Source organism: Hoplias malabaricus, chromosome Y (genome assembly GCF_029633855.1).
Source record: "Hoplias malabaricus isolate fHopMal1 chromosome Y, fHopMal1.hap1, whole genome shotgun sequence".
NCBI classification, from domain to species: Eukaryota; Metazoa; Chordata; class Actinopteri; order Characiformes; family Erythrinidae; genus Hoplias; species Hoplias malabaricus.
In genome coordinates, this window is record NC_089820.1 from 42762536 (window position 1) to 42788970 (window position 26435).

Genomic DNA, 26435 nt, shown 5'->3' on the forward strand with positions numbered 1-26435 from the left:
TCCTTCAGCTCTAAAGGAGATTATCCTTGCCATTGTCGCCGTGGCTTGCTCACCTGGGGCATTTACATTTCATGCTAAAACTTCTGTTTTAACTGGAATTCTGTGAAGCTGCTTTGTGAAACAATCCGCTGTAATATACAAATAAATTTGATTTGGTGTGGAAAAAGAGGTTTGTCCGGACAGGAATAATAAAAAAGTAATGATAAGAATTGATTAAAAAAAAACAGTGGGAGCCAGTAATTTTCAGTGCTCTCTGGTAGATTCAAATGTGATATCAAGGAGGTCACGTGACATACGCAAAAACTCACTAACAAATAATTCAGGCACCAAGACATTATTCTGACCATGATCACACAGCGTATCCCTTCTGTGGAAATGTTATACTTTGTGACAAAAGTAATTATTTTAATAATAACAAAGGGCATGGAGGGAATAGGGAGAATCGTGCAACGCTGGCCTTGACTCCCGTTTTTCTTCAGTATTGTGCCGCCACCTGGCGGTGACAACAGGAATTACAAATTGTTGCTCCATGCTAAAGTAGGCCAAAAGCAGCTTCTGACTAAGTATGTTTCTTTAGAATAGAGAATTTCAGACCTAACAAATTCCACCCCTCGATCGTTTTGTTTAAACCTTAACCACAGAATTTGATTGGCACACGGAAAAATCTGTGATATCCCCCTAAAAAAGACAAAAAAACCCACAACTGAGACATGGTTAACGATGAAATGACCAATTTATTAACATAGATCACAGTTGTTTACAATATCAACATACATCATTTTGTTGGCATGCTAGCTGGTGATGCATTTTTAAAAAGTTTAACTGTTATTGTACAAAGTTATTATTGGTTTGTATGTCCGGCGTCAGATTGTGCTCGACCTAAGCGTTTTCACAGACAATGCTATTATTGACCGAGTAATACTGACTGACCCACCAAGACTAGGGGAAACGGTCCAACAGAGTGTGAAAGAGAAAGAGTTATTCTTATTATATTAATAGTGATAATAATAAACATAGGCAAAACAATAAGGACGATAAATACAAAATTAAAAAAAAAGAGAAAAAGCAAAATAAAAGCCTCACAAACACAAATTTAAATACAGATCCAGCAGCCTGGGGTGACTTCCAATGACACAGTTAAATCACAGTTCATTTCAAGCAGAAAGTAAGTCTGATATGGCAGTGGCTTTCCACCAATCCTCAATAAATCGCTAAGAAACCACCCCACCAGTTCTGGAAATACATTATGTTACCAAAAGACACCTCTAATAATGAACAAACTCAGCTGCTTTAAGGTGTTCCCATTGTGAACACAACTGTGTATGCTGCACATATCAACCAGCCCAGTGCCAAGTGTGATTTAGATTGGTATAAAACCCCTACGTACTGGGCTGTGTATAAGTGGATCTGTGTACTCAGAAGTAATGGAGCTCCTTCCAAAAACCTTTGAGATGATCTGTGATCTAAACTAATTGTTCAACACACACTAAACTCAGGACTGAACCCCATTGAAACCTCACAGCAATGTTCGAAGTCTTCCTAGAATCTTAGACTGTCACTTCAGCAACGTTGGGACAATTCCCCATTAATTCCTTTCTTATCAGAGGAATGCTGTCCAAAAACATTTGGCCATGAGGTGTAGATTCTAGAGGGTCTGTATGAGGGCAGATCTCTGCAATTACCTGTCCAATTCTGGATTGTAATCCTACATTTTAGCCAACATGTATCTTTAAAATACTAATCAGTAAATGGTTGTAGAATCATTTAAATATATGCTGTTTTAAAGACAGTGTGGAGGCTCTCCAGGACATGATACAGTTTACATGATAGGCTAAACCTATATATGCAGTCTTTCGTAGCTCAAGTGGACAACATGCTGGACAAACAATCTGATTTGATCAAAGTATCTATGCATTACATTTTCCTTCTGATCTGATCTTTAGATCTATATCCCCTCAACATTGTCATTGCCAGTTCCACTCTTTAACTACAGAAGAAAAACTTACATTACATGACTGGAGCTCAATAAGCATGGAGAAGAACACTAACCTGTCTACAGCTGCAACACTCGAGAGCCTCCATGTATTTTTAGACTAACCAAATATATAATTAATAAACTAGACGTTGCCTACACCACCACTACTCTAGCATGGCTGAAGTTACTCAAAGTATTAACCAAAAAAGTATAATTTCCAAAATTACAGCAAAAACAGGGAGTTCTTCTACGGAAAGTTACGAAAGAAGGCATTTTTCTGAGACTTTTCAAACCCAAGGTAAAAGGAGAGGTGGTCACCAGCGATCTCAGGCGGAGAACAAGCTTCTATAAGGCAGCACGATTACCGATGGCCACAGGGCGGCAGACGTTACAAATTTAGAACCACACCAAGAGGCTTGTTTTGGACAGCACTGACACGAGGGGGCATGAGAGAAACATGGACAGGATTCAGAAACAAAAGAAAGAGAGGGGAAAACAAAACTGAAGGTTATCTTTCCAAGACATGTCCCTCCACAGAGATATTACTATGGCAAACATACAGGATTAAAAACAATAAATAAATACATTTGCCTCATTCACATGGTGGCCATTTTGCTTAATACATCACACAAAGATGATGTACTGGACAGTAACAATAACAGTGAGAGTATTTTCTACTACTAGATATCTCTTAGGTAAATTGATAAATGTCAGCTAAAAGCTAGCACATTAGCTTGATGAGAAATATTAGCTTGGCTAATTAAAATACCGAGCCGATTATAAATATGGTTCACTGCTTGAAGTTTAAAAATACATAAATACAGTTTTTCAACTTTTACGTAACATTTTGATCTGAGGTTTCAAAATGCAAACATTATATATTCAAAATATTCACTTTTAGGACTGATTTAAAGTTGAAACGGTCACTGTATCATCCTTAATTAATATGTGAAATGTTTCTTCATTTGCTAAACTTAATATACGGAAGAAGTAACAAACCAAAATGTAGTTCTAATGTAGCTTAGCCAAAAGTATTTATGATTTATAGTTTTGCTAAGTAGCTTAATGTAGTGTAGTAACATATACCTTGCAAAATAAACAATTAACAACAAAACTGGCCTAAAATGATTTTTTAAAAATGGAATGCACTCAGTATGACAAGCTGTTAAATTTAAAATATTCCACTCTAATTCTACAGTAACAAGCAAATTGTCCACTATGTGAATAAGGCTCATTACTACTCATTATTAGTCCTTTCTGAAAAAATAATATCAGACCAAAACCTAAATCTACGACGCACTGAAGTCAATTACATTTTGATTAAATGATACAAAAAAAGCAGGTTGAATTTAGTTTTAAAGGCTTGATGAAGTGTAACTGTTTCGGCATGCATAGCTTTTTACAGCACGACAGAAGCAAAATGTGTGTGTGTGTGTGTGAGTGTGTGTGTGTTGAGTAAAAGTTAAGGGTTTTGCGAAAGTGCGTGACACAAAATACACACAGTTAGGAATGATGCACTACTGAGAAAGAGAAAGTCAAAGAGAGATAGTAAATAAAGAAAACGAAATGTACAAAGGGAAGGCAGAGAACAGGAAGAAAGAGAGAAGGAGAAGGAAGGCAAGAAGAGAAGAATGGAGTGTGCTAGATTCTTAGGCGTCCTTCCCAGGTTTCAAAAATCTGATATATGCCCTCTCCACATCTCCCTGGAAAAGAGGAAGAAAGATTTTTGATAAGAAAAAGTGCATATTCAGTAAATTATTCTGTATCTCATTTAAGGTTTCAAAGCAAATCGATCAAAATGAGTCATGGTGAAATGTGACATGATTTGGGTCATTTCAATGCATCACAAGTTGAGATACTTACAGCATTAACTTTCTTCTCTCCTTTTCTCTTTCTCTTAACTCTTTTGTTTCTGATGATTTTTAGTTTGATGAATGCTTTCTTACTTTAGCTTTCTTTCTATTCACTCAGTCACAACAATTTCTTGCTATACCGCTCCCTCTATCTCTCTCTATCTGCCTTTTCACTTTCCTTTGTTTTTTGCTGCTGTTTATTTTTCTCATCTTGCTGTATTTTTCACTTTTCATTTCATTTTTTTCACCATTTGTCACTTTTCCATCGCTCAGCTGTCCCACTTTTTAAAAACTTGTTTCCTCTCTTCTCTCTCTCTCTCTCTCTTGCCTACACATTGAATGCTATTTCATTGCATTGCAGCATACTGCTGTCACCATACATTTATCATCTTCATCACATTGCCAGTGTGTATGTGTGTGTGTGAATGTATATTTTCACTGTAGGAAACCCATCTTTTGAATAAACAACAATGCAAGGGCAGAAAAAGCTTTATGGACATCTGCTAATATAAACACATTTAAATTTGATCCCTGCAACTCACTGTAACACAAAAAAAAGTTGGAACAGGAGCATGTTTACCACTGTGTTACATCGCCTTTTCTTTAATAACACCATTTAATAATTTGGGAACTGAGGATACTAATAGTTCGAAATAGAAAATTTCGCATGTGTAATTTTTGCCCATTCTGCCTGATACAAGACCTCAAGTCTTTGGTCCCTATTGTATCATTCTTGGGCTCAGGTCCTCATAGAATTAATGTATATTGCTTTCTCCTTGTGTTCAGTTTTAGGTTGCATTTCTTGATGCAGCAGCAGACTGAACTGACAGAAGTTTTTAGAAGTACCCCCAAGCCCATGTGGCTATTTTTATTACTATGGCATGACAGTTTCAAATGCATTGCCATCTGTGTGTTCAAAGGAAATATTCATTCAACATCCAGCCTTACCCTCTATGGACTAATATTTTTCCATATTTCCTGAATCATTTCACAACATTAAGTATGGTAGTTGATGTAAGATTTGCATAATTTGCAGTCTTGCATTGGAAAATGTTGTTTGAATGATTTGCCAATTATCTCATTAACTATTCACACTTATTTTGTCCCTGTCCCAACGTTTTTGAATTGTGCTGCAGGCATCTAATTCAAAATGTATTTATATTTTCAAAACATAATAAAGTTGGTCACTCTTCAATTTCAAATTTCAGAAATGTTTTGTCAGTTAAATACAGATTCAAGAGAAATGTTTAGAAATCACAGATTATTGTTTTTATTGCATTTTACAAAACTTCCCCACTATTCTGCAAATGGAGTTTGTATCAGGAATAACTCTTTGCTACAGTAACAGCTTCCAATGTTCTGGGATGGATTTACACTATGTACTGGAACATTACTGTGATGATTAGATGCCATTAAGTGATGAAAGCATTAGTGATGTTAGGCACTGATGTTAAATGAATAAGTAGTTCTGGATCCCCTCTCATAACAAAGCATTTGATGGGGGCATTATACCCCTCTAGCTCACACTTGATATTGAGCATGGTGACTTTGAATAGAGTTTTAATGATTTTCTATGGAAATTTTTAAATAATGGGAACCTGAATGTAGATGAGTTCCCTATTTATAAATGTTTGGACATGTTGTAATAATAGTTAATACTAGGAGATTTTATTCAATTCAATTTTATTTATTCTATTTTTATACTGTGTAAATAGTTAAAATAATGAGAAAAAGGAGTTAAGTTTTTTTTCCGGTAGTAGGGATATGTATTATGTGTACACCTCTATATCTACATGTACGAGTGTGTGTGTGTGTGTGTGTGTGTGTGTGTGTGTGTGTTACTTACCTGTAACTGCTCTGCTAGACCATCTCGTACTGATTAGCAGTGATAAACCGTGACAGACAACACGCCAACAGCATCCCGATAAGCTGCAGAGACACCATTTAAATATGAATAAAGAACAAAAGCTCTACTTCATATAACCACTCATTTTTTAAATGCTCAACATCTTAAAGACTTAAAAGATGCAATCCTTCCAATACTCAACACAAACATTTCCGAGCAAAACCTTACTCTGTTTTGGCCAAAATAATGCACTGGTTTGCTTGAAGCATGTGAACGACTTGATGAACAGCGCTCCTATTCATCTCATAATTTTCAGCAAGTTTACAGTGAATTGAATTTGATGAAAGTATGAAACCCTACACAGATTAGAGTGTGAATAATCAGAGAGGGAGAAAGAGGGAAAGAAAGTGGAAAGAGGCAAAAGGAGAGAGGGTGGGAGGAAGAGGGACAGTGCAAGAGGGAGAGAGGAAGGAAGAGAGAAGGAGGGAGAAAGAGGGAGAGAGAGAGAGCAATAGGCAGAGGGAGGGGGAAGGAGAGAGTCTCTCAAAGGTCTGCCTCCTTTTATTCCACGCTGACTAGGTTTAGATCCATTAAATCGGCCACTTATCTGAGAGGTGTCACTGATCTCGGTCAGCCCTCCACCACCACATAGCGCTTACTGTTCAATTAAGTGTGTGTGTGTGTGTGTGTGTGTGTGTGTGTGTGTGTGTGTGTGTGTATGTGTTTGTGTGTTGAGGGTTTGTTGGTCTTCCCTCCAGACCCATTATTGCTGATGGGGTGGTCAGTTTGTGCAGTGAGGGCAGAGATTTAATGGAGCAAATCAACCACTGAGAGAGCGAGAGAGAGAGAGAGAGAGAGAGAGAGAAGCAGAGAGAACATAAATACCGGTCTGCTGTTTTGCATAATAGTCTCAAGGCAGTGTGTGTGTGTGTGCATGTTTATTTGTCTGTGTGTGTGTCTGTGTGTGCATGTTTATTTGTGTGTGTGTGTGTGTGCGTGTGTGTGTGTGTGTGTGTGTGTGTGTGTGTGTGTGTGTGTGCATGTTTGGGTGTGTGTGTGTGTGTGCGCGTGTGGGGTGGGAGAGAGAAAGTGAGTGACATGGGGTGTAATTGTGTATGAACTTCGTACATTCACAATAAACTTCACGCACCTGTGCTGCACGCACGCACGCACAAACACACACACACACACACACACACACACTTGACAGTATCTCTCTCGCTTTCTCTGAGTGTACACTGCAGTTAATTGTAATTAAATATGCATTAACTCTTAATTTAATTTAATTCAGTGTTCTAGTTATTCCCATTCAATTCAGGATCTATCCAGTTCTTGTGGTACAGTTAAAACAAATCTCTCCTTTTTTTACTTACAAATACAATTTTGGATGTAGATGCAAAGTTGAGAATGTAGGCATTTGTTCTGGTGATGGGAAAAGGAACTGATCCTAAGTTCATTGAAACCGCTTATCCAATCCAGGGTCAAATCACTGGGTGCAGGCAGGAGCATGCCCTGAGGGGTGCGGCAGTTCTTCACAAGGCAGCACACACTCACACCTACTGACACATTTGAGTCGCCAATCCACCTACCAGCGTGTGTTTTTGAACTGTGGGAGGAAACCGGAGCACCCGGAGGAAACTCACGTGGACACGGGGAGAACACAACAACTCCTCACAGACAGTCACCCGGAGCGGGACTAGAACCCACAACCTCCAGATCCCTGGAGCTGTGTGACTGCGACACTACCTGCTGCACCACCGTGCCGCCCTGATCCTTTTTTTTTGTCAGATAATTTAAAACATGGAACAAAGATAGTCACATATTTGCTTAATATGATTATATTGCACGTTAAATACACCCTTAATAATCCATACACAGGAGTGAAGCAGTTCTAAACACACACACACACACACTTTTACCTGTGAGAATGCAATGCCAAATGTCACTCCAGCGATGATCCCCATGTTCGTCTCAATAAAAGATGTCACCAGCTCATAACAGCCCTAATCAACCAAGACAAATATCAGACATCAAACTGATCAAAATGTCAGTTTGAGAGTGCAATTACAAAGGTATGAATATGCAAGGAAAAGGAAGTGAACTCACATGGGGGCAACAATTGTGTGTGTGTGTGTGTGTGTGTATGTATGTTACCTGCTGGTAGACTTTGCTGGGTGCTATGGTGGTATTGCGCAAGTCTGAGGCATTACAATCAGAGATGTTGACACAGCAGCTCGGAGGAATTCCACTCCCAGGGAAATACACACTGCCAAACCAACTAGTGTAGTTTAACACTCCACAACAGTGCAGCTATAGAGGAGAGGGGGGGAGGGGTAAAATATAGTTTACTTTAATGTTTTGTTGATTAAATTAAAGTGTAATACATTTTATTTCGGTGCTGAAATAAAAAAAACAAACACTTTAAGAACCTATAACCTACATTTGCCTTGTATCTTTTGTCACCAAGAGGCTCTCTCTCTCTCTCTCTCTCTCTCTCTCTCTCTCTCTCTCTCTCTCTCTCTCTCTCTCTCTCTCTCTCTCTCTCTCTCTCTCTCTCTCTCTCTCTCTCTCTCTCTCTCTCTCTCTCTCTCTCTCTCTCTCTCTCTCTCTCTCTCTGGTTGTGTAAGATTGTCCTTCATCTTCCCCTATCAGGATGTTAGCTAAGATAAACCTGTATCATCTGAGTTGGAGGATAGTGTTCCCCTTCATGCATCAAATCAAATTAAAAAAGTTAAAGATGTGAATAAGTGATATAATATTAAATAGTATAATATAATATGGACACTATAATGCAGCAGCCTGTAAATGTGTAGTTTACTCACACTCCTTTGAACGTTATCCACAGCCAGACTCCTCTCATCCTGAGCGTTGTAGTACTGCACAGCCTCATTGTAGGTCCTCAAGAAGGTGCCTTTAATCTGAAGAAACAAATGTCCACACACACACACACACACGCACAAGCACAAATGTTTAGACGTCACACCTACCAGGCTGAAACAGATGGAGTCCCCAACTGATGCATCTTAGGGAGTCAATATTAAATGGCCCAGTGTGTATTAGTATGTGTATGTGTGTTTGTCTCTCTCTCTCTCTCTCTCTGTGTGTGTGCGTGTGTGTGTGTGTGTGTGTGTGTGTGTAGGTCACCTCATGACGGAAAACAAAGCCAGAGATGCCAGCAACCAGTTCTGCCAGGAACACCAGCGAGAGGAACATTGCGTACTGGAGAGGGGTGTGGGGGGGTTGGGATAAAGAAAGAGATGGAGGGGTAAAAAGAGAGGGGGCAAGAAACAGAAAGAAGGCAATTATGTGATATAAAAAATATGTTTCTAATTTCTTAAGATTTGACATTGGTAAAAAGGTGAGGTGAACACACTTTGTCCACCAGATGGTGCTTTTTCACAGAGCCTTTAAATCCACAATATATTTATTATTAAAGGTAAATTCTGGTCAAACTAAAAAATTCAGACATTGCCTTATTGTGGTTAATTTTGTGTCAGATGTTGACACAAAAGAATACAATCTGTATACTTCCTCTGTGTAAACATATCTACACACATTCACAAAGCAATGCTGGGTGCAGCTGGGGCCTTGAATTTGGAGAAGCAATTACTGGTTCAATTCCTTGGATCAGAAAGAGAAAATACAAAAGGCACCTAACCCCTAAAATGGGTCAAATGCAGAGAAGCAATTTCCCTAAGGGTATCAATAAAGGTGTTTTAAACATTCTTCTGATGAAGTTCTTGAAAGTGATGGTAACATTTGTTGGGGTTTTGTTATGTTCAGAGAATTTGCCAGATTTAGTTAAATGTTGAAGTAAATCAGATTAGCTCTGTAGAAGAACAGTGAGCATCACTGTACTCATCAGAAAAGTATTAACAGTCAGATTGGTCCAGTGTATCTGTGTTCTTATAGGAATGGAACAGAAGACTTTCAGTTTTACAAAATAGAGAGCAGAAAATGAAGGGTCGTCAGTAGCAAAAATGCCTCCACAAATGAATAGGAGATTATCATAATTTATCTCAATATCTTTCAATGTATTTCTGTTGAAGCATTAAGCAAAACACTGTAATGTTAACCTCAGCTTGGCTGTAAACCACAGTGAATGGCATTTAAGCAGTGATGTACATATTTGAAGGGGTGTGAGGTGAAGTACGTCCCAATGTGCCACTTTTGCTCACCCTTCAAAAACAATATCAGAGTGTACACTTCATGGAAGTACTTAGGGCTGAGGGCAAGGACTGAAGCAAGGAATGTTAATCACTCTCTCTCTCTCTCTCTCTCTCTCTCTCTCTCTCTCTCTCCATATATAGTACCAGTCAAATGTTTGGCCACACCTACTCAGGGAGGGTTTCCTTAGTTTTGGGCTATTTTCCACATATTGTGAATGTACAGCACCAGTCAAAAATTTGGACATCTTCCTCATTCAGTGCTTTTTTTTCTTTTTTATTATTTTCTTCATTGGAAATAAATATGGAAGACATTAAAACTATTAAGGAACGCATATAGAATTATGTAGCAAACAAAAACTGTTAAACAATAGAGCAGACTATGTTTTATACTTTAGATTCTTCAAAGTAGCCACCTTTTGCTTTGATGACAGCTTTGCACACTTTCTGCGTTCTTTCAGTCGGCTTCATGAGGTCATCTCCTGGAATGTTTTTCAGTGAACAGCTGAGGCCTCGTCAAAAGTTAATTTGTAGAACTGCTCGCCTTCTTAATGTGTTTGAGACCATAACTTGGGTTGTGCAGAGGTAGGTTGGTACACAGTTCTAAACAGTGTATAGCGCTATTCCACCACTGACTAATATATATATATATATATATATATATATATATATATATATATATATATATGTCCAAGCAAAAATATAGAAAATAAAAGGTATTAATACTAATAATAATTTATTTGTATTTTGACTATATACTTTTAAAGTAATAAATAAGGAAAAATTTGCTACTTTTTTGCTGCTGGGCTCCCCCTACAGTTGCAGAGCCTAAATAACTTTTTAAACACTGCTCAAAAACTTCAAGGGGAATGGGGAGGGAGTGGGTTTGAAGTCTTGACTCCAAAGGTTACTTAATGCAGTTTCTGCAGTTCTGAGCCTGGAGTAGGAACAATAGAGGTTCAATTCCCCTATTACAGGTCAGTGGTGCATCACGATGATTCTGAAGCTGTAATATTAAGGTAAAACCACTACTTAATGCTGCTTTAAATCTCTCTTTCGCCTACTTACCAGTTTGAGCATCCATGGGCTCCCCCTGCAGGTGGCGAAGCATCCGAACAGGCCGAAGACGATGATGGTGGTTCCAGTTCCAATGAGAACATACGGAGCGTTAGTGGAGTTATCAGCAATCAGAGAAATATAGGGACCAAGCATAAACTTCCCCCATAATCCCACAGCTAGCAGGATTGCCCCTGTGATCTAAAGAGAGACAGAGAGAGAGAGAGAGAGAAAGAGAGAGATAGAGAAAGTAGTGTCACTCAGAACCCATACCACATAACTGAATGTTTAAGTTCATACAAATTTCCATTTAAGTGAATTCTAGAGACCAACTAGAGGACTAATTTATAAAGGACCTCAGCAATTAATAGTTAGGCCTGATTTTATTTATTTACTACACGGTTTACCTAGAACTGGAATACACACAATAAAACAATTTGCAACAAATACAGCTATATTAATTTTTTTCTTTATGACCTTATCCCTTACAATTAAGCAGACAGTGTACAAAGAGTGAGTTTGGGTGCTTTATTTTCAGAGATGGTTTATTATATAAACCACTGCCTAATGTTTCATGAACACATTGTACATATTGTACAAGAGATAGTGTGTATAAAGTAAAGAAATACAATTTAATTTATATAATAACAGTGATATATTGAGGAATTTGGGTGTAAACAGTCTGCAAGAACAAAATATGACCGGCAGATGGGGATATAATCGCATGCAGTTGCTGTAACGTGTAATGTATAACAACCCAGTGAAGCAACAAAGACCTTGCAACAAGACAAAATATAGTTGAAGTCTAATTTATCGGTATTACAATTACGTCGCACCACATATTTTTTGAGAAAGGAAAGAGCGTCAAAGAACAAATAAACATTAAATATAGAAACACCACACAAAAACAGACTAATACACATAAACTTAACACTGAGCACAAGTCAGTAAAAACACACGACTGTGAGGAAAAAGATCAGAGGTAGTTCTACATCAGCAATTACTGTTGTGGGTATATCAATTTATTTATTTGCAATTTATTTTTCCATTGTTGAGAAAAAAAATGGAGGAAAATGGTAATTGCTTCCCCACAAATTTCCCTTTCTTACCCCAAATATGATTAGTGTCTGCAGTTTCTTCATTTATGTACTGGAGGTACATAAAATATGAAGGAGATATAATATAAAAAAGGCATTAATTCATTTATTTGGCAATCCAGACCTATGTTGGCATTAAAGCACACATTCATGCACATAAACACTAATGTGACAGTATTAACTGTAAATATCGTATAAAAGAGAAGAGAGTGATCACAGAGCAAGACATGCCATCTTTAAATGTCTAAGCAAGAACAGGAAACTGGGTTAAATAAATTCTCTGGGACATTACTTCTCTTGGCTTGGCTTTCACTGGTGCCCTGGGGCATGCTGGGACATTTCTGAGATGGCAGAATTACCCTTTTAAAGCTGATCTGAGAGCAGCTGGCTCCCATCTAATCAGTGTGTGTGTGTGTGTGTGTGTGTGTGTGTGTGTGTGTGTGATCTTGTGTGTCTTGAGGACACACAAGATCTGAACTGGGAACAGCTCTGAAATCTAAAGTTTCAGATCTGGGACTAACTCTTTTTAACAAGAGGCTAAATCCAGAGCAAGTGTCTGTAAAGTAGCACTTGGGAACTGTTTCATAACATCATAAATTAATTAGATAAAAAGGGGAAATGTGCTTTGCTTCTCTGGACATTATATTCCAGAGAATAACACCCCCCCCCCCACCCCCCATTTTACATTTACTTGCCACTTTAGTAAATCACCCCATTCTAATTAGACTCACTGGCACCTTTATTAGAAAAAACCCTTATATTACCACTCACTGTCCTATTTATTATTAAAGCTCCTGTGGAACTTTTAGTTAATGCCCAAAATATAAAAGACTTTTATTTTGAAATGTCACTTCACTGTTTACAATAGCATCCTACGCTTGTAGCATATTATACAGTGATTCTGTATTCAACCATGACTGTAAATAACAGACAATTCAATTCTATACAATATTGTGATGGGTGCCACAGACTTTTGAAGGATCTGGACCTGTCAGCAGCCTCATCTGCATAGCTCCACTCTCTGTATCCTATTAATGCATGTTAAGTCTACATTTGGGGATTAGATTTGGTGTTGTTTAGGGGATTTGTGTGTGTATACACTTTCTTCAGATGTTTCAGCTGCTGGATAAAGCTCTTCTTGCTCTTGCTGCACACCCAAGTCCAAACAGCTTCTTGTTATTAATTATGACCTTGTTAGGACATAATACAGAGAATGCTTTACACTATTAAAATTGTATGGTAACACAGTGGGTATTTATACAGTCATTTGAGGGTAAATGAGAGATTTCTCAGAGGGCAACATTATATTCTAAATCAGATACCACTAACTTGGTGACAACATGCAGTAAATGAGTGTTAAAAAGGCATTTATGTTGCTGTGCGGGAACATCACTGTCATAGGTTTAAATACAGCAGCAGAAGAATTATACATTAACAACCAGAGTGATTCAGCACCTCTCTCCCTCTGTCAGAGATCTGTCTTTCTTTAGGGAAGTGCTAATTAAGGTGTGAAAAAAGACACAAGTGGGCACGTTTATATTTATGAGAGAGAGAAAGAGAGAGAGAGAGAACAGAGAGAATGAACATGAAATAGAGATAAAAAATAAATGGATAGAGGAATTAAACAACAAGAAAAGAGGGAAAAATGGAGAAAAAGACAAATTTCTATGTCAACCTGTTGTTATTCTTGGCATGTCTGATGTAGCATTAGAGAGAAAGAGAGAAAGAGACAGAGAGAGAGAGAGAGAGAGAGAGAGAAGGTAGAGGTGCTTTGCGTCACCAGCCACGAGAGAGGTGAGAAAGCGAGAGGCAGAGATAGAAAGAGGGTGAGAGAGAGAAGGGAATGAGTCAGGCTTTCAGACGGAACAGCCAACGCTTGAAATGAGCAGAGGGCATAAGAACGACTTTTAATTAAAAAGGAAACACAAAAGCTTATATCCAATATATTAATATATCACTATAATTAGGTTAAATGACAAAGGGATAGTACACAGAGGGAAAGGGGAAAAAGTGAGACTATGATGGAAAAAAGAGAAAAGAGCAAAGAATAACGTAGAGTCCACAGAAGGATTGAACTCACGGGCAATTGTGTGTGTGTGTGTGTGTGTGTGTGTGTGTATGTGTGTGAGAGTCTGTTTGGTAGGAGGGGCGGTGTTCTTTCTGGTCCCTACAATAAAGCTTATGAATTATTGATTGAAAATGAATGAATGATTCATCAGTGTGTCTGTTCCTGCCCCCTTCATCTGTCCTCCCGCTTTCTTTCTATTGTTTAACAGAGTCCTTCTTCCAAGAAAAAAAAAAAAAAGATTACATCAACAAATAATGTTTATTTAAAAATAAAGTGATATTTTTGGGAAAAATCTCACTCAGACCTCCGCCTCCAGTGTTCTTGATCTCAAAACAATATACACATTATTTTAATAATAATCATGGAATAATAAGTGAATAAACACAGAGTTGTTTGTATTCAGTCCGAAATAAAAAGTAGTAATCAGGAGCTGCACAAAAGGGGGCCTAAGGGCACTAAAATGTGGGTGTGACCTAAATTGGGCTGTGGAGCAGAGGAAATGTCTTCTCTGGAGTGTTTCAGGTACATTCAATCCATTTGGGACGATTAGGTGTCCAGCACTAATAACCACAAATCAGTACCTCGTTGTACTTACGTTTACATGGCTGCCAATAAATCCTCACAGCAATGTTTAAACATCTAATATAAAGCCTTGTCAAAAGGGGAGAAGCTGTTACTGCAGAAAAAAGGAATGAATGCCTGAGCAATACCCTTCATTTCAGAAGAAACATTGGTCGAATGATACTCAAAAACATTTTTCACATTTATTATGTGATTTTGCACAACCCTTTTAAGGGTTAATGCAATTTATGTTAATCTTAACCAGTTTAATATTTTGAACTGTTATTTTTATGCCATTTGTCCATTTTATTGATTTTTGAAAAGAGATGAAAAATAACTGGCTTTATATCAGCAGTCATTATCTCCAGTACAGTCCAAAGCTGTGGCGATTTATATCCCTCTACCTGATGCTTGGAATGGAGCATGGTGACTTAAAGGGAATTGTGGGGAACTACAGTTCTCTCTGGTTAATTTACATTCAGAAGCGCCACTTCTTTTAAGGTGGAATGGTAGGTTTGAAAAAAGGCATGACTGTTGTTTGCATGTTGTCTGTTTTTATTCACTGTTTGAATTACCACAGAAATTCGGTTACTTGTTTACTGTTACTTGTTTAGTTTTGAAGCACATTCACTGTGTTTACTTTCATGCAGTTAGTGCTCTCCTGAATTTAGAGAGGGTTCCTACAAATATAATGTGAAACAACAAAAATATCAATATTCCTCATCTACGGAGCAGGAATAATACAAAATGCTTTCATGATTTTCAACGTTTGGATGGCTCTTTGCTGTTTTTCTGCTGTGTGCAGAGAGAGGAAGCCTAGCATGTCTGACCAAGCTACTTTGTTTTTTCACCTGTTCACTGACACTAGGGTTTCATGAACACATTAAACCAGTTTCCAGAATGAAGACAGACTGAATAGCAAATGGTGAGTGTTTTTTAATTACAATTGTGAATGTTGCCTTCAAGGTTTATATGAGATTATACAGTGTCCACATTTCATGCAGCTTAAATAGCTGAATTCACTTATTTTAAAGGATATCTACAAACATTTAAGCACAGTGTATCTGAGGTTAGACTTGCCTTGCACTCCCCATACCCCCACCCCAACACACACTGCTCTCTCTCTCTCTCTCTCTCTCTCTCTCTCTCTGTCTCTCTCTCTATCAGGCGACCCGCTGATAAGAACCCTTTCTTCCTCATAGAAGTCATAATTTCCTTTGAAAGCACATCCATATTCATCTCTGACAAGTCAGCTACGCCCCGGTGTTATGCTCAATTCATAGCTCCAGTTGTGAAAGTAAGAAGGGAAAAAAGACAGTTATTGCCTCTTGTCGCTGGGGACAACGTTATGTGACAACAGCAGGCATGGGCGCTATGGCAACTCGGCCCTTAGCACTGACTAAATCCTAGTGGTGTCTGAGAGGTTAGTACACGTAATAGCATCTTTTTGCAAGTATGTATGTATCTTTACACTTATATAGCGCCTTTCTAGACACCCAAGGACGCTTTACAATCCACACTGCTCAGAACACTCAATCCACACACACACTGGTGAGAAGCGGCAGCCAAACGCGCACAGCGTACTCTCGACCAGGAACGACCGTCCACCTGGAGGACTGCACCGGGCACTAGGGTTTCACCCAGGACAGAGTGCCAATCCATATCTGGGCTCACACTCATACACCAGGACAGTTATTAGACAGAAGCCAATTCACCTACACTCCATGTTTTTGGACTGTGGGAGGAAACCGGAGTCCCCGGAGGAAACCCACGCAGACACGGGGAGAACATGGAAACTCCACCCAGATGGGACTTGAACCCAAGATCCCAGCGCTGGGAGGCGAACGTGCTAACCACTAAGCCACCGTGCCGCCCCCAAGTGTATTTAATGGAGTTTTTTTTTACCACTAAATATAGTAAAAAAAAATTATAAAAGCGATTTTTTTTACATTTGACTCTCCTGAGATGAATCTAAATGCTTTGCAGCTCCTGAATAAACCAATATATGTTCCACATACCAGGTATAAAACAGGTTAATTTTATACCACATGGAGGCAGCCATGTTTCTAATAGGTTTAGTGCAGTTGAGAGGTACATTAATGTCAATAAAGTTATAAACAGTGTAAATGTACCTTTAAAGGTACAACAGCTGTTTTTAAATTCCAATTGTGTTCCCTGAAAGGAACAATACATTCTCTTCACCAGAAGGAGAGGGTAACATTTGTAAGTTTTCATTATAGAACTGTGTAAAATAAAGAAATATAAGTCCTGGAGATGAAGTGGGGCATATAAATACAATACAATATTAAATTCTACAATTATAATAGAATAAGGTACACTCTAAAAAATGGTTGGGTTGAAATAACCCAAGTTGGTTCAATTTGTCAACCCAGCGCTGGGTCAAATAGGGACAAACCCTGCATTAGTTATTTTAACCCAGCTATGCTGGGTTACCAGTTTAACCCAACAGGCTGGGTTATTGACATTGACCCACTATTGGGTAAAAACAACTATATTGTAGGGTTACTGCAACCTTTGGGTTGGTTCATTTTTAATCAATTTAATGCAAGCATGCACACAAATATTATTCCAGGATATTTTTATTAATAAGCCAACAAAAAAATATATATATATATAATCAGTGTCTAGCTGGAATAAAAGACATACACTCTAAAAAACGCTGGGTTATTTTTATAACCCAATTGCTGGGTTGAGCATGTTGGGTCATGATGTTGGGTTATTTTGACTTAAACTGGGTTAATAACAAGCAACCCAGCAGCATTGGGTTGTGTATGCGGACCTGAAAGGGAACAGTCACGTCGTGCGTCGGAATAGGCGGGAAGCCGAGAAGCTCGAGCGAAAAGAAGAAACCGAAAAAACCGAAGAAACTGAAGCTGAACACCAGAGGAGAAGAATGTCTTTTGGCCGTGAGCATATTTGTAAGTTTTTTTTCATTTACATAAGTTTAATATATAGATTAAAACCGTTTTGTATTAATCGGGATCTTAGTTGAGTTCATATTTCTGGTCAGCGAGTAAATCCCAGTTTCCTGACTAACGGACATTATCATTCTGCCGAAGGAAATAAAGACCCAGGCTAACGTCACTAGCTACCAGACTCAGGTTGATTTTTACTAAACCTATATTTATGATGTTTATCGCTGTATCTTCTAGTGTACCCAATTTGGAAGTACTGTGTTTATTAACATTGGCGTTGCTTTGATGTTATTTCTTGCCTGCTAACGCTAGGTCAGTTATGCTAGCGGTACCTCAGATAAATTTCCTGCTCTGCGCCTCCGTGAGGTAGAACTAGCTAGCGTTAGCTGAGTTGAATTAGCTTCCACCTGACTTAAGTTCACTTCTGCCGTTCTTGGACTGATATGGCCCGTGTGTGGTAGCCTTAGGGTATCCATCCATCCATTATCTGTAACTGCTTATCCAATTTAGGGTCGCGGGGGGTCCAGAGCCTACCTGGAATCATTGGGCGCAAGGCGGGAACACACCCTGGAGGGGACGCCAGTCCTTCACAGGGCTAGCCTTAGGGTATGTCATGCTTTATCCCTATTGGGATGTTCGCTTTTTATATGAAAGCCAATGCGCTAAAAAAAAAAAAAAAAAAAAATCTGTACAGCACTCCTTAACCAGTGCTTGTGATTCCTTTGAAATGAATACCTCCTTTGCTTGTTTTTTTACTTATATGAAACGAGTGATAAAAATCACGATGTGAAATCAGAAAATAGCTTTCCATCTTCGTATTAGAATTTTCATTTCCACCTTAACACTGGAAGCATCGCGCTTATTTGACCGAGACCGGAGCAAAGAGAGCCGCTGGTTTGACAGCTGTCACTAAAGTCTCCCTTCCACACCAAAACCAACACAACACACAGAGTAAAGTCAGTCACAGCGCTCAAATACACACCGGCTCTCTGTGCTCCTAGTGTTAAAATTGTCACTAGTCGAAGCTGATGTTGCCTTCCTTATTTATTTTTCCCCCTTCCACCTTAAAGGTCATTTTTCGGAAGACGTTTGCTTTTTATTCTCCATTTTTCGTATTCAAATGTTTATTTCTACCTTAAACCTGTCAGTATATGAGGCTAACATTGGCGTAATTCACTAGCTTCTTGTTTGAATTAGTAGTTCCATCTTAAAAGGGGTAACTGTGATGATTGTTAGCTTTTTAAAAAAGTCTCTTTCCTCTTTGTTCATAATGCATTAAACACCTTTTAATACCACTCGTTATATTCGTAAAAACACAAACCACAAATATTTTACCTTTTAATACCCTTTATTCCTCATGTACCTCTTATAAAACATGCACTACACTAACTTTAACTAGTTGTTAACAGGAGCTGTGTATGAGATAAATATATTCATTTTTCCTATTCATATTCATTAGTGTTGCACCTTGAAACCAGACAATTGCACCCCAATATGGTGCCCACGCCAAAAAGATTGTCATTTCAACCCATGAACATGACGGGTACTCGGCAATGTGACGTCAGCTGCAACCCATTAATAAATGCGTAATATTATGTCAACACAGTGGATCATCTTGACTTTCTAACTTTACACATGGTGTTTTTTTTATTTGGTCTTGTACTATGAAGTCTTGTACATGTCTTTCTAAAATGTTATGTTGATATCTGCAGTGACACATGGATGAATTTGTTCAAACGAAGACTGGAATCTTCAAACATTAATTCCTAAAATCGAAGGTATGTAAAATTTTTGTGTGCATCCTCTCTCTCACTCACTCAATTTTAGTTTTGCAACAATGTATATAATGTTTAAGGACAGTGAGTTTTCAGGTATAGACGTTTTGTCTATACACGAAAAAAAACCAAGGTTTTGTCTCGGTTTTGGCCTCCCATCCCCACACAGTGTTTTAGGTCACTGAAAATTGAGATTTTGCAAAAATGCTCTCCCAAGGTGGAGACTTTTAAAAACAGGGTTGTCACTGTGCTCACGTGGATGAGGAAAACTGAGACAGCACATCTGTCTTTGTCTGAAATACAAATAGCTTTTCACTTCCTCTATATTAAATTACATCAGTCATACACTACACTGTACACAAGCAGATAGCAATAGATTTCAGATTCCCACATATAAATAAATATAAATGATGTTGTATTAGGAATATATAATGCACTGTTAAGATTTAGATTCAGTAAGTCAATGACTTGCGTAGTGCACTACATAGGGAGTATTGAGTGATTTGAGATTAAAACTCAGGCTTCATGGTGTTTTGATGTCCCGCTTAAAGGGAATGTCTACATTTGTTGGAAAACACAGTTCTCTCCGTTTTGTTTACATTCGTAAGTTTTGCGTCTTTTAAGGTAAACGCCATGTTTGAGGGGGAGAAAACTTTAAGTTTTATTCTTTGTTTGAATTACCACAGAAACTCATTTATAACTCGAGTAGTTAAGTTTTGTAGCGCTTTCGGTGATTAAATTCTTTACTCTCCTTTTCAAAATAAATTTTTTTTTTCATTAAAAGACAAGTGTCGTTTTTAATACTACACAACAGTTACCTTAAAAATCAGTGATGACCTTTAAATGACAACTATTTGGTAAACAACACTTTAAACTTTTGTACGCATATTGAGGTATGTATAAAGCATGTATTTGTCCCCAGAGCACTGACCCGGAAAATTTTGTTTTATATTTAGGTTTAAAATCTTTTATTTTTTAATCACATTTCTTTTTTTTTTAAATATATTTAAAAAATGTATTTTATTACCTCTACTCCTCAGCGTCTGCTGTGACTGTGGACAGGGCTATGCAAGAGTGGCTTAAGGACAACATTCATCCACCAAGCCAGGTTAGACAATACATGAAGGTGACTGCAATCCATAGAGCTAATGGATAAGGGAGAATCGGACCAAAACAGTTGTAGAAATACTACAAGAATATCCACGTCTGTTGGACATATGGAGAGAGATTAGTCTCAAAATACTTTACAAATGTGTAAATGTTAATCCACAAATTAAACACAAGTCATAAATTTGTTTCACTGTTCACAAATGAACACCCAATCTGTGTCTCACAGTCTGTAGTTTGTACAAATAGTTACATTCATAAACACACGTGTTTGTTTTTCATAGACATATCACAATTTTATGCAAAAATAAATACATTTGTTTAAATTTACATTGTAAATATTTGTAAAGTCGAAGTCTCGAATTTAAAATTTATATAATTGTTGACTTTTTTATTCTTATAGGCTTTAGACAATTACATTTAAAGCATTTTTATTTCAAATGTGCGAACATGGGAAAAATATCAGTAAAATATAATGTAAAGTTGGGGTAAACATAACAAAGAAAGGCAACTGATACGCTATCAAAGCTAGCATCTGTCCAAACATATCATTACTCTAAAAGCTTACAGGTGTCCAGGCTGTAGGCCACAAATGTGCAGGTGCTTTTTATTTCTGTTATATAGTACAAACGCTTAACCTATTGTGGGCTGTACCCTGGAATTCCATGTGAGTTAGTTTGTGATTTTATTGATTTATTCACTCATTCATACATTAATTCAATTTCCTCTTTCCCACCTTTGCTCACTTTGTTTTCCTAGGTTGGAAGTAATATGGCTGAGTATTTAAGACATACCAAGGACACCAGGGAGCTTCCATATGTTCTGATGCTTGGGGACTGCAGTCGTTGTTCTCAAGCTTTTGTAATCATCAGTGGAGAAGCTCTGGAGCAGAGCACACTACTGAGAGCAGTGGATGTTTGCTTCAAAGCATTTTACGTATTTGACCTCCAAATATCTTGTTGTCATTTATTAATTGTGTTTTCAATAACATTTATAACCTGAAGAAAAATAATTTGAACTTGTTTTTTGTGGACTTCTGGACTAGATATGTTTCTTGGTAAATTATTTTGTGTTGCTTGATTCTCCTGTTGTCTGTGTGTATAAACAATATAAATACACTTTACATTTTATTTTTGAATATTTTAAATGAAAATAAAAATCTACAATACTTTGATAACTTGACTATTGTATGTACACTCTAAAAAATGGTTGGGTTGAAATAACCCAAGTTGGTTCATTTTTAATCAATTTAATGCAAGCATGCACACAAATATTATTCCAGAATATTTTTATTAATAAGCCAACAAACAAAAATAAGAATATAATCAGTGTCTAGCTGGAATAAAAGACATACGTACAATAGTCAAGTTATCAAAGTATTGTAGATTTTTATACATTTAAAATATTCAAAAATAAAATGTAAAGTGTATTTATATTGTTTATACACACAGAGAACAGGAGAATCAAGCAACACAAAGTAATTTACCAAGAAACATATCTAGTCCAGAAGTCCACAAAAAACAAGTTCAAATTATTTTTCTTCAGGTTTTAAATGTTATTGAAAATACAATTAATAAATGACAACAAGATATTTGGAGGTCAAATACGTAAAATGCTTTGAAGCAAACATCCACTGCTCTCAGTAGTGTGCTCTGCTCCAGAGCTTCTCCACTGATGATTACAAAAGCTTGAGAACAACGACTGCAGTCCCCAAGCATCAGAACATATGGAAGCTCCCTGGTGTCCTTGGTATGTCTTAAATACTCAGCCATATTACTTCCAACCTAGGAAAACAAAGTGAGCAAAGGTGGGAAAGAGGAAATTGAATTAATGTATGAATGAGTGAATAAATCAATAAAATCACAAACTAACTCACATGGAATTCCAGGGTACAGCCCACAATAGGTTAAGCGTTTGTACTATATAACAGAAATAAAAAGCACCTGCACATTTGTGGCCTACAGCCTGGACACCTGTAAGCTTTTAGAGTAATGATATGTTTGGACAGATGCTAGCTTTGATAGCGTATCAGTTGCCTTTCTTTGTTATGTTTACCCCAACTTTACATTATATTTTACTGATATTTTTCCCATGTTCGCACATTTGAAATAAAAATGCTTTAAATGTAATTGTCTAAAGCCTATAAGAATAAAAAAGTCAACAATTATATAAATTTTAAATTCGAGACTTCGACTTTACAAATATTTACAATGTAAATTTAAACAAATGTATTTATTTTTGCATAAAATTGTGATATGTCTATGAAAAACAAACACGTGTGTTTATGAATGTAACTATTTGTACAAACTACAGACTGTGAGACACAGATTGGGTGTTCATTTGTGAACAGTGAAACAAATTTATGACTTGTGTTTAATTTGTGGATTAACATTTACACATTTGTAAAGTATTTTGAGACTAATCTCTCTCCATATGTCCAACAGACGTGGATATTCTTGTAGTATTTCTACAACTGTTTTGGTCCGATTCTCCCTTATCCATTAGCTCTATGGATTGCAGTCACCTTCATGTATTGTCTAACCTGGCTTGGTGGATGAATGTTGTCCTTAAGCCACTCTTGCATAGCCCTGTCCACAGTCACAGCAGACGCTGAGGAGTAGAGGTAATAAAATACATTTTTTAAATATATTTAAAAAAAAAAGAAATGTGATTAAAAAATAAAAGATTTTAAACCTAAATATAAAACAAAATTTTCCGGGTCAGTGCTCTGGGGACAAATACATGCTTTATACATACCTCAATATGCGTACAAAAGTTTAAAGTGTTGTTTACCAAATAGTTGTCATTTAAAGATCATCACTGATTTTTAAGGTAACTGTTGTGTAGTATTAAAAACGACACTTGTCTTTTAATGAAAAAAAAAATTTATTTTGAAAAGGAGAGTAAAGAATTTAATCACCGAAAGCGCTACAAAACTTAACTACTCGAGTTATAAATGAGTTTCTGTGGTAATTCAAACAAAGAATAAAACTTAAAGTTTTCTCCCCCTCAAACATGGCGTTTACCTTAAAAGACGCAAAACTTACGAATGTAAACAAAACGGAGAGAACTGTGTTTTCCAACAAATGTAGACATTCCCTTTAAGCGGGACATCAAAACACCATGAAGCCTGAGTTTTAATCTCAAATCACTCAATACTCCCTATGTAGTGCACTACGCAAGTCATTGACTTACTGAATCTAAATCTTAACAGTGCATTATATATTCCTAATACAACATCATTTATATTTATTTATATGTGGGAATCTGAAATCTATTGCTATCTGCTTGTGTACAGTGTAGTGTATGACTGATGTAATTTAATATAGAGGAAGTGAAAAGCTATTTGTATTTCAGACAAAGACAGATGTGCTGTCTCAGTTTTCCTCATCCACGTGAGCACAGTGACAACCCTGTTTTTAAAAGTCTCCACCTTGGGAGAGCATTTTTGCAAAATCTCAATTTTCAGTGACCTAAAACACTGTGTGGGGATGGGAGGCCAAAACCGAGACAAAACCTTGGTTTTTTTTCGTGTATAGACAAAACGTCTATACCTGAAAACTCACTGTCCTTAAACATTATATACATTGTTGCAAAACTAAAATTGAGTGAGAGAGAGAGAGGATGCACACAAAAATTTTACATACCTTCGATTTTAGGAATTAATGTTTGAAGATTCCAGTCTTCGTTTGAACAAATTCATCCATGTGTCACTGCAGATATCAACATAACATTTTAGAAAGACATGTACAAGACTTCATAGTACAAGACCAAATAAAAAAAACACCATGTGTAAAGTTAGAAAGTCAAGATGATCCACTGTGTTGACATAATATTACGCATTTATTAATGGGTTGCAGCTGACGTCACATTGCCGAGTACCCGTCATGTTCATGGGTTGAAATGACAATCTTTTTGGCGTGGGCACCATATTGGGGTGCAATTGTCTGGTTTCAAGGTGCAACACTAATGAATATGAATAGGAAAAATGAATATATTTATCTCATACACAGCTCCTGTTAACAACTAGTTAAAGTTAGTGTAGTGCATGTTTTATAAGAGGTACATGAGGAATAAAGGGTATTAAAAGGTAAAATATTTGTGGTTTGTGTTTTTACGAATATAACGAGTGGTATTAAAATGTGTTTAATGCATTATGAACAAAGAGGAAAGAGACTTTTTTAAAAAGCTAACAATCATCACAGTTACCCCTTTTAAGATGGAACTACTAATTCAAACAAGAAGCTAGTGAATTACGCCAATGTTAGCCTCATATACTGACAGGTTTAAGGTAGAAATAAACATTTGAATACGAAAAATGGAGAATAAAAAGCAAACGTCTTCCGAAAAATGACCTTTAAGGTGGAAGGGGGAAAAATAAATAAGGAAGGCAACATCAGCTTCGACTAGTGACAATTTTAACACTAGGAGCACAGAGAGCCGGTGTGTATTTGAGCGCTGTGACTGACTTTACTCTGTGTGTTGTGTTGGTTTTGGTGTGGAAGGGAGACTTTAGTGACAGCTGTCAAACCAGCGGCTCTCTTTGCTCCGGTCTCGGTCAAATAAGCGCGATGCTTCCAGTGTTAAGGTGGAAATGAAAATTCTAATACGAAGATGGAAAGCTATTTTCTGATTTCACATCGTGATTTTTATCACTCGTTTCATATAAGTAAAAAAACAAGCAAAGGAGGTATTCATTTCAAAGGAATCACAAGCACTGGTTAAGGAGTGCTGTACAGATTTTTTTAGCGCATTGGCTGTCATATAAAAAGCGAACATCCCAATAGGGATAAAGCATGACATACACTAAGGCTACCACACACGGGCCATATCAGTCCAAGAACGGCAGAAGTGAACTTAAGTCAGGTGGAAGCTAATTCAACTCAGCTAACGCTAGCTAGTTCTACCTCATGGAGGCGCAGACCAGGAAATTTATCTGAGGTACCGCTAGCATAACTGACCTAGCGTTAGCAGGCAAGAAATAACATCAAAGCAACGCCAATGTTAATAAACACAGTACTTCCAAATTGGGTACACTAGAAGATACAGCGATAAACATCATAAATATAGGTTTAGTAAAAATCAACCTGAGTCTGGTAGCTAGTGACGTTAGCCTGGGTCTTTATTTCCTTCGGCAGAATGATAATGTCCGTTAGTCAGGAAACTGGGATTTACTCGCTGACCAGAAATATGAACTCAACTAAGATCCCGATTAATACAAAACGGTTTTAATCTATATATTAAACTTATGTAAATGAAAAAAACTTACAAATATGCTCATGGCCAAAAGACATTCTTCTCCTCTGGTGTTCAGCTTCAGTTTCTTCGGTTTTTTCGGTTTCTTCTTTTCGCTCGAGCTTCTCGGCTTCCCGCCTATTCCGACGCACGACGTGACTGTTCCCTTTCAGGTCCGCATACACAACTCAATGCTGCTGGGTTGCTTGTTATTAACCCAGTTTAAGTCAAAATAACCCAACATCATGACCCAACATGCTCAACCCAGCAATTGGGTTATAAAAATAACCCAGCATTTTTTAGAGTTTACAATTATGTTCCATAATTAAGGGAACAGAATATATACCATAGAGGGTACCAACACAGTGACTCTGAAAGATCCAGGCCACAAGGTGTCTGTATAATGGCTAATTCATAACATGAAAAGTAATCATTGGCGAAAATATCTGATTGCTATTTTAATGCAGTCCTCCTACCTGGGACAGATAAAAGCTAATGCTTCCTCCACAACATGTAGCCAACTACCAGTTCTGTTTAAGTTGCTGCATAACCCTAGATCACTGGACAGCTTAAAACATTTGAAGGAAAATGCTAACTGCTCAGATCAGTTATGCCAGCTAAGAGATGCCAAAGCTGGCAAGTATGTTGCTTGTGTTGAAGGAATAGGGAGAGGCAGTGCCCTACTACTCACCCAGAAAGTGAGGCCAATAATTAGATTTCTATTAGGGCTGGGTAATTAATTGAAAATTAATCGAAATCG

General features: G+C 37.4%; 1 protein-coding gene and 2 long non-coding RNA genes across 3 annotated transcripts in view; 1 reads left to right on the forward strand and 2 right to left on the reverse strand.

The window, feature by feature from the left end:
* Positions 1-722: 722 nt before the first annotated feature.
* Positions 723-26435, reverse strand: part of LOC136678314 (tetraspanin-7-like) — a 55650-nt gene continuing 29937 nt past the window's right edge. Inside the window, exons 2-8 of the mRNA XM_066656325.1 lie at positions 10909-11097; positions 8819-8893; positions 8497-8592; positions 7829-7984; positions 7594-7677; positions 5675-5757; positions 723-3678 (exon numbers count right to left, since the gene is read on the reverse strand). Of these exons, the coding sequence (XP_066512422.1) occupies positions 5689-5757; positions 7594-7677; positions 7829-7984; positions 8497-8592; positions 8819-8893; positions 10909-11097 (669 nt within the window). The 3' untranslated portion in view covers positions 723-3678; positions 5675-5688. The remainder of the gene's footprint in view (positions 3679-5674; positions 5758-7593; positions 7678-7828; positions 7985-8496; positions 8593-8818; positions 8894-10908; positions 11098-26435) is intronic.
* LOC136677777 (uncharacterized) lies at positions 17479-21383 on the forward strand. Its single transcript, XR_010796429.1, has 5 exons — positions 17479-17561; positions 18069-18164; positions 19271-19336; positions 20374-20441; positions 21200-21383. It is a non-coding gene; the product is annotated as an uncharacterized lncRNA (long non-coding RNA).
* Positions 22040-24153, reverse strand: LOC136677710 (uncharacterized). The gene is made up of 3 exons (XR_010796412.1): positions 24088-24153; positions 22983-23050; positions 22040-22224 (listed from the first exon to the last, which is right to left on the reverse strand). It is a non-coding gene; the product is annotated as an uncharacterized lncRNA (long non-coding RNA).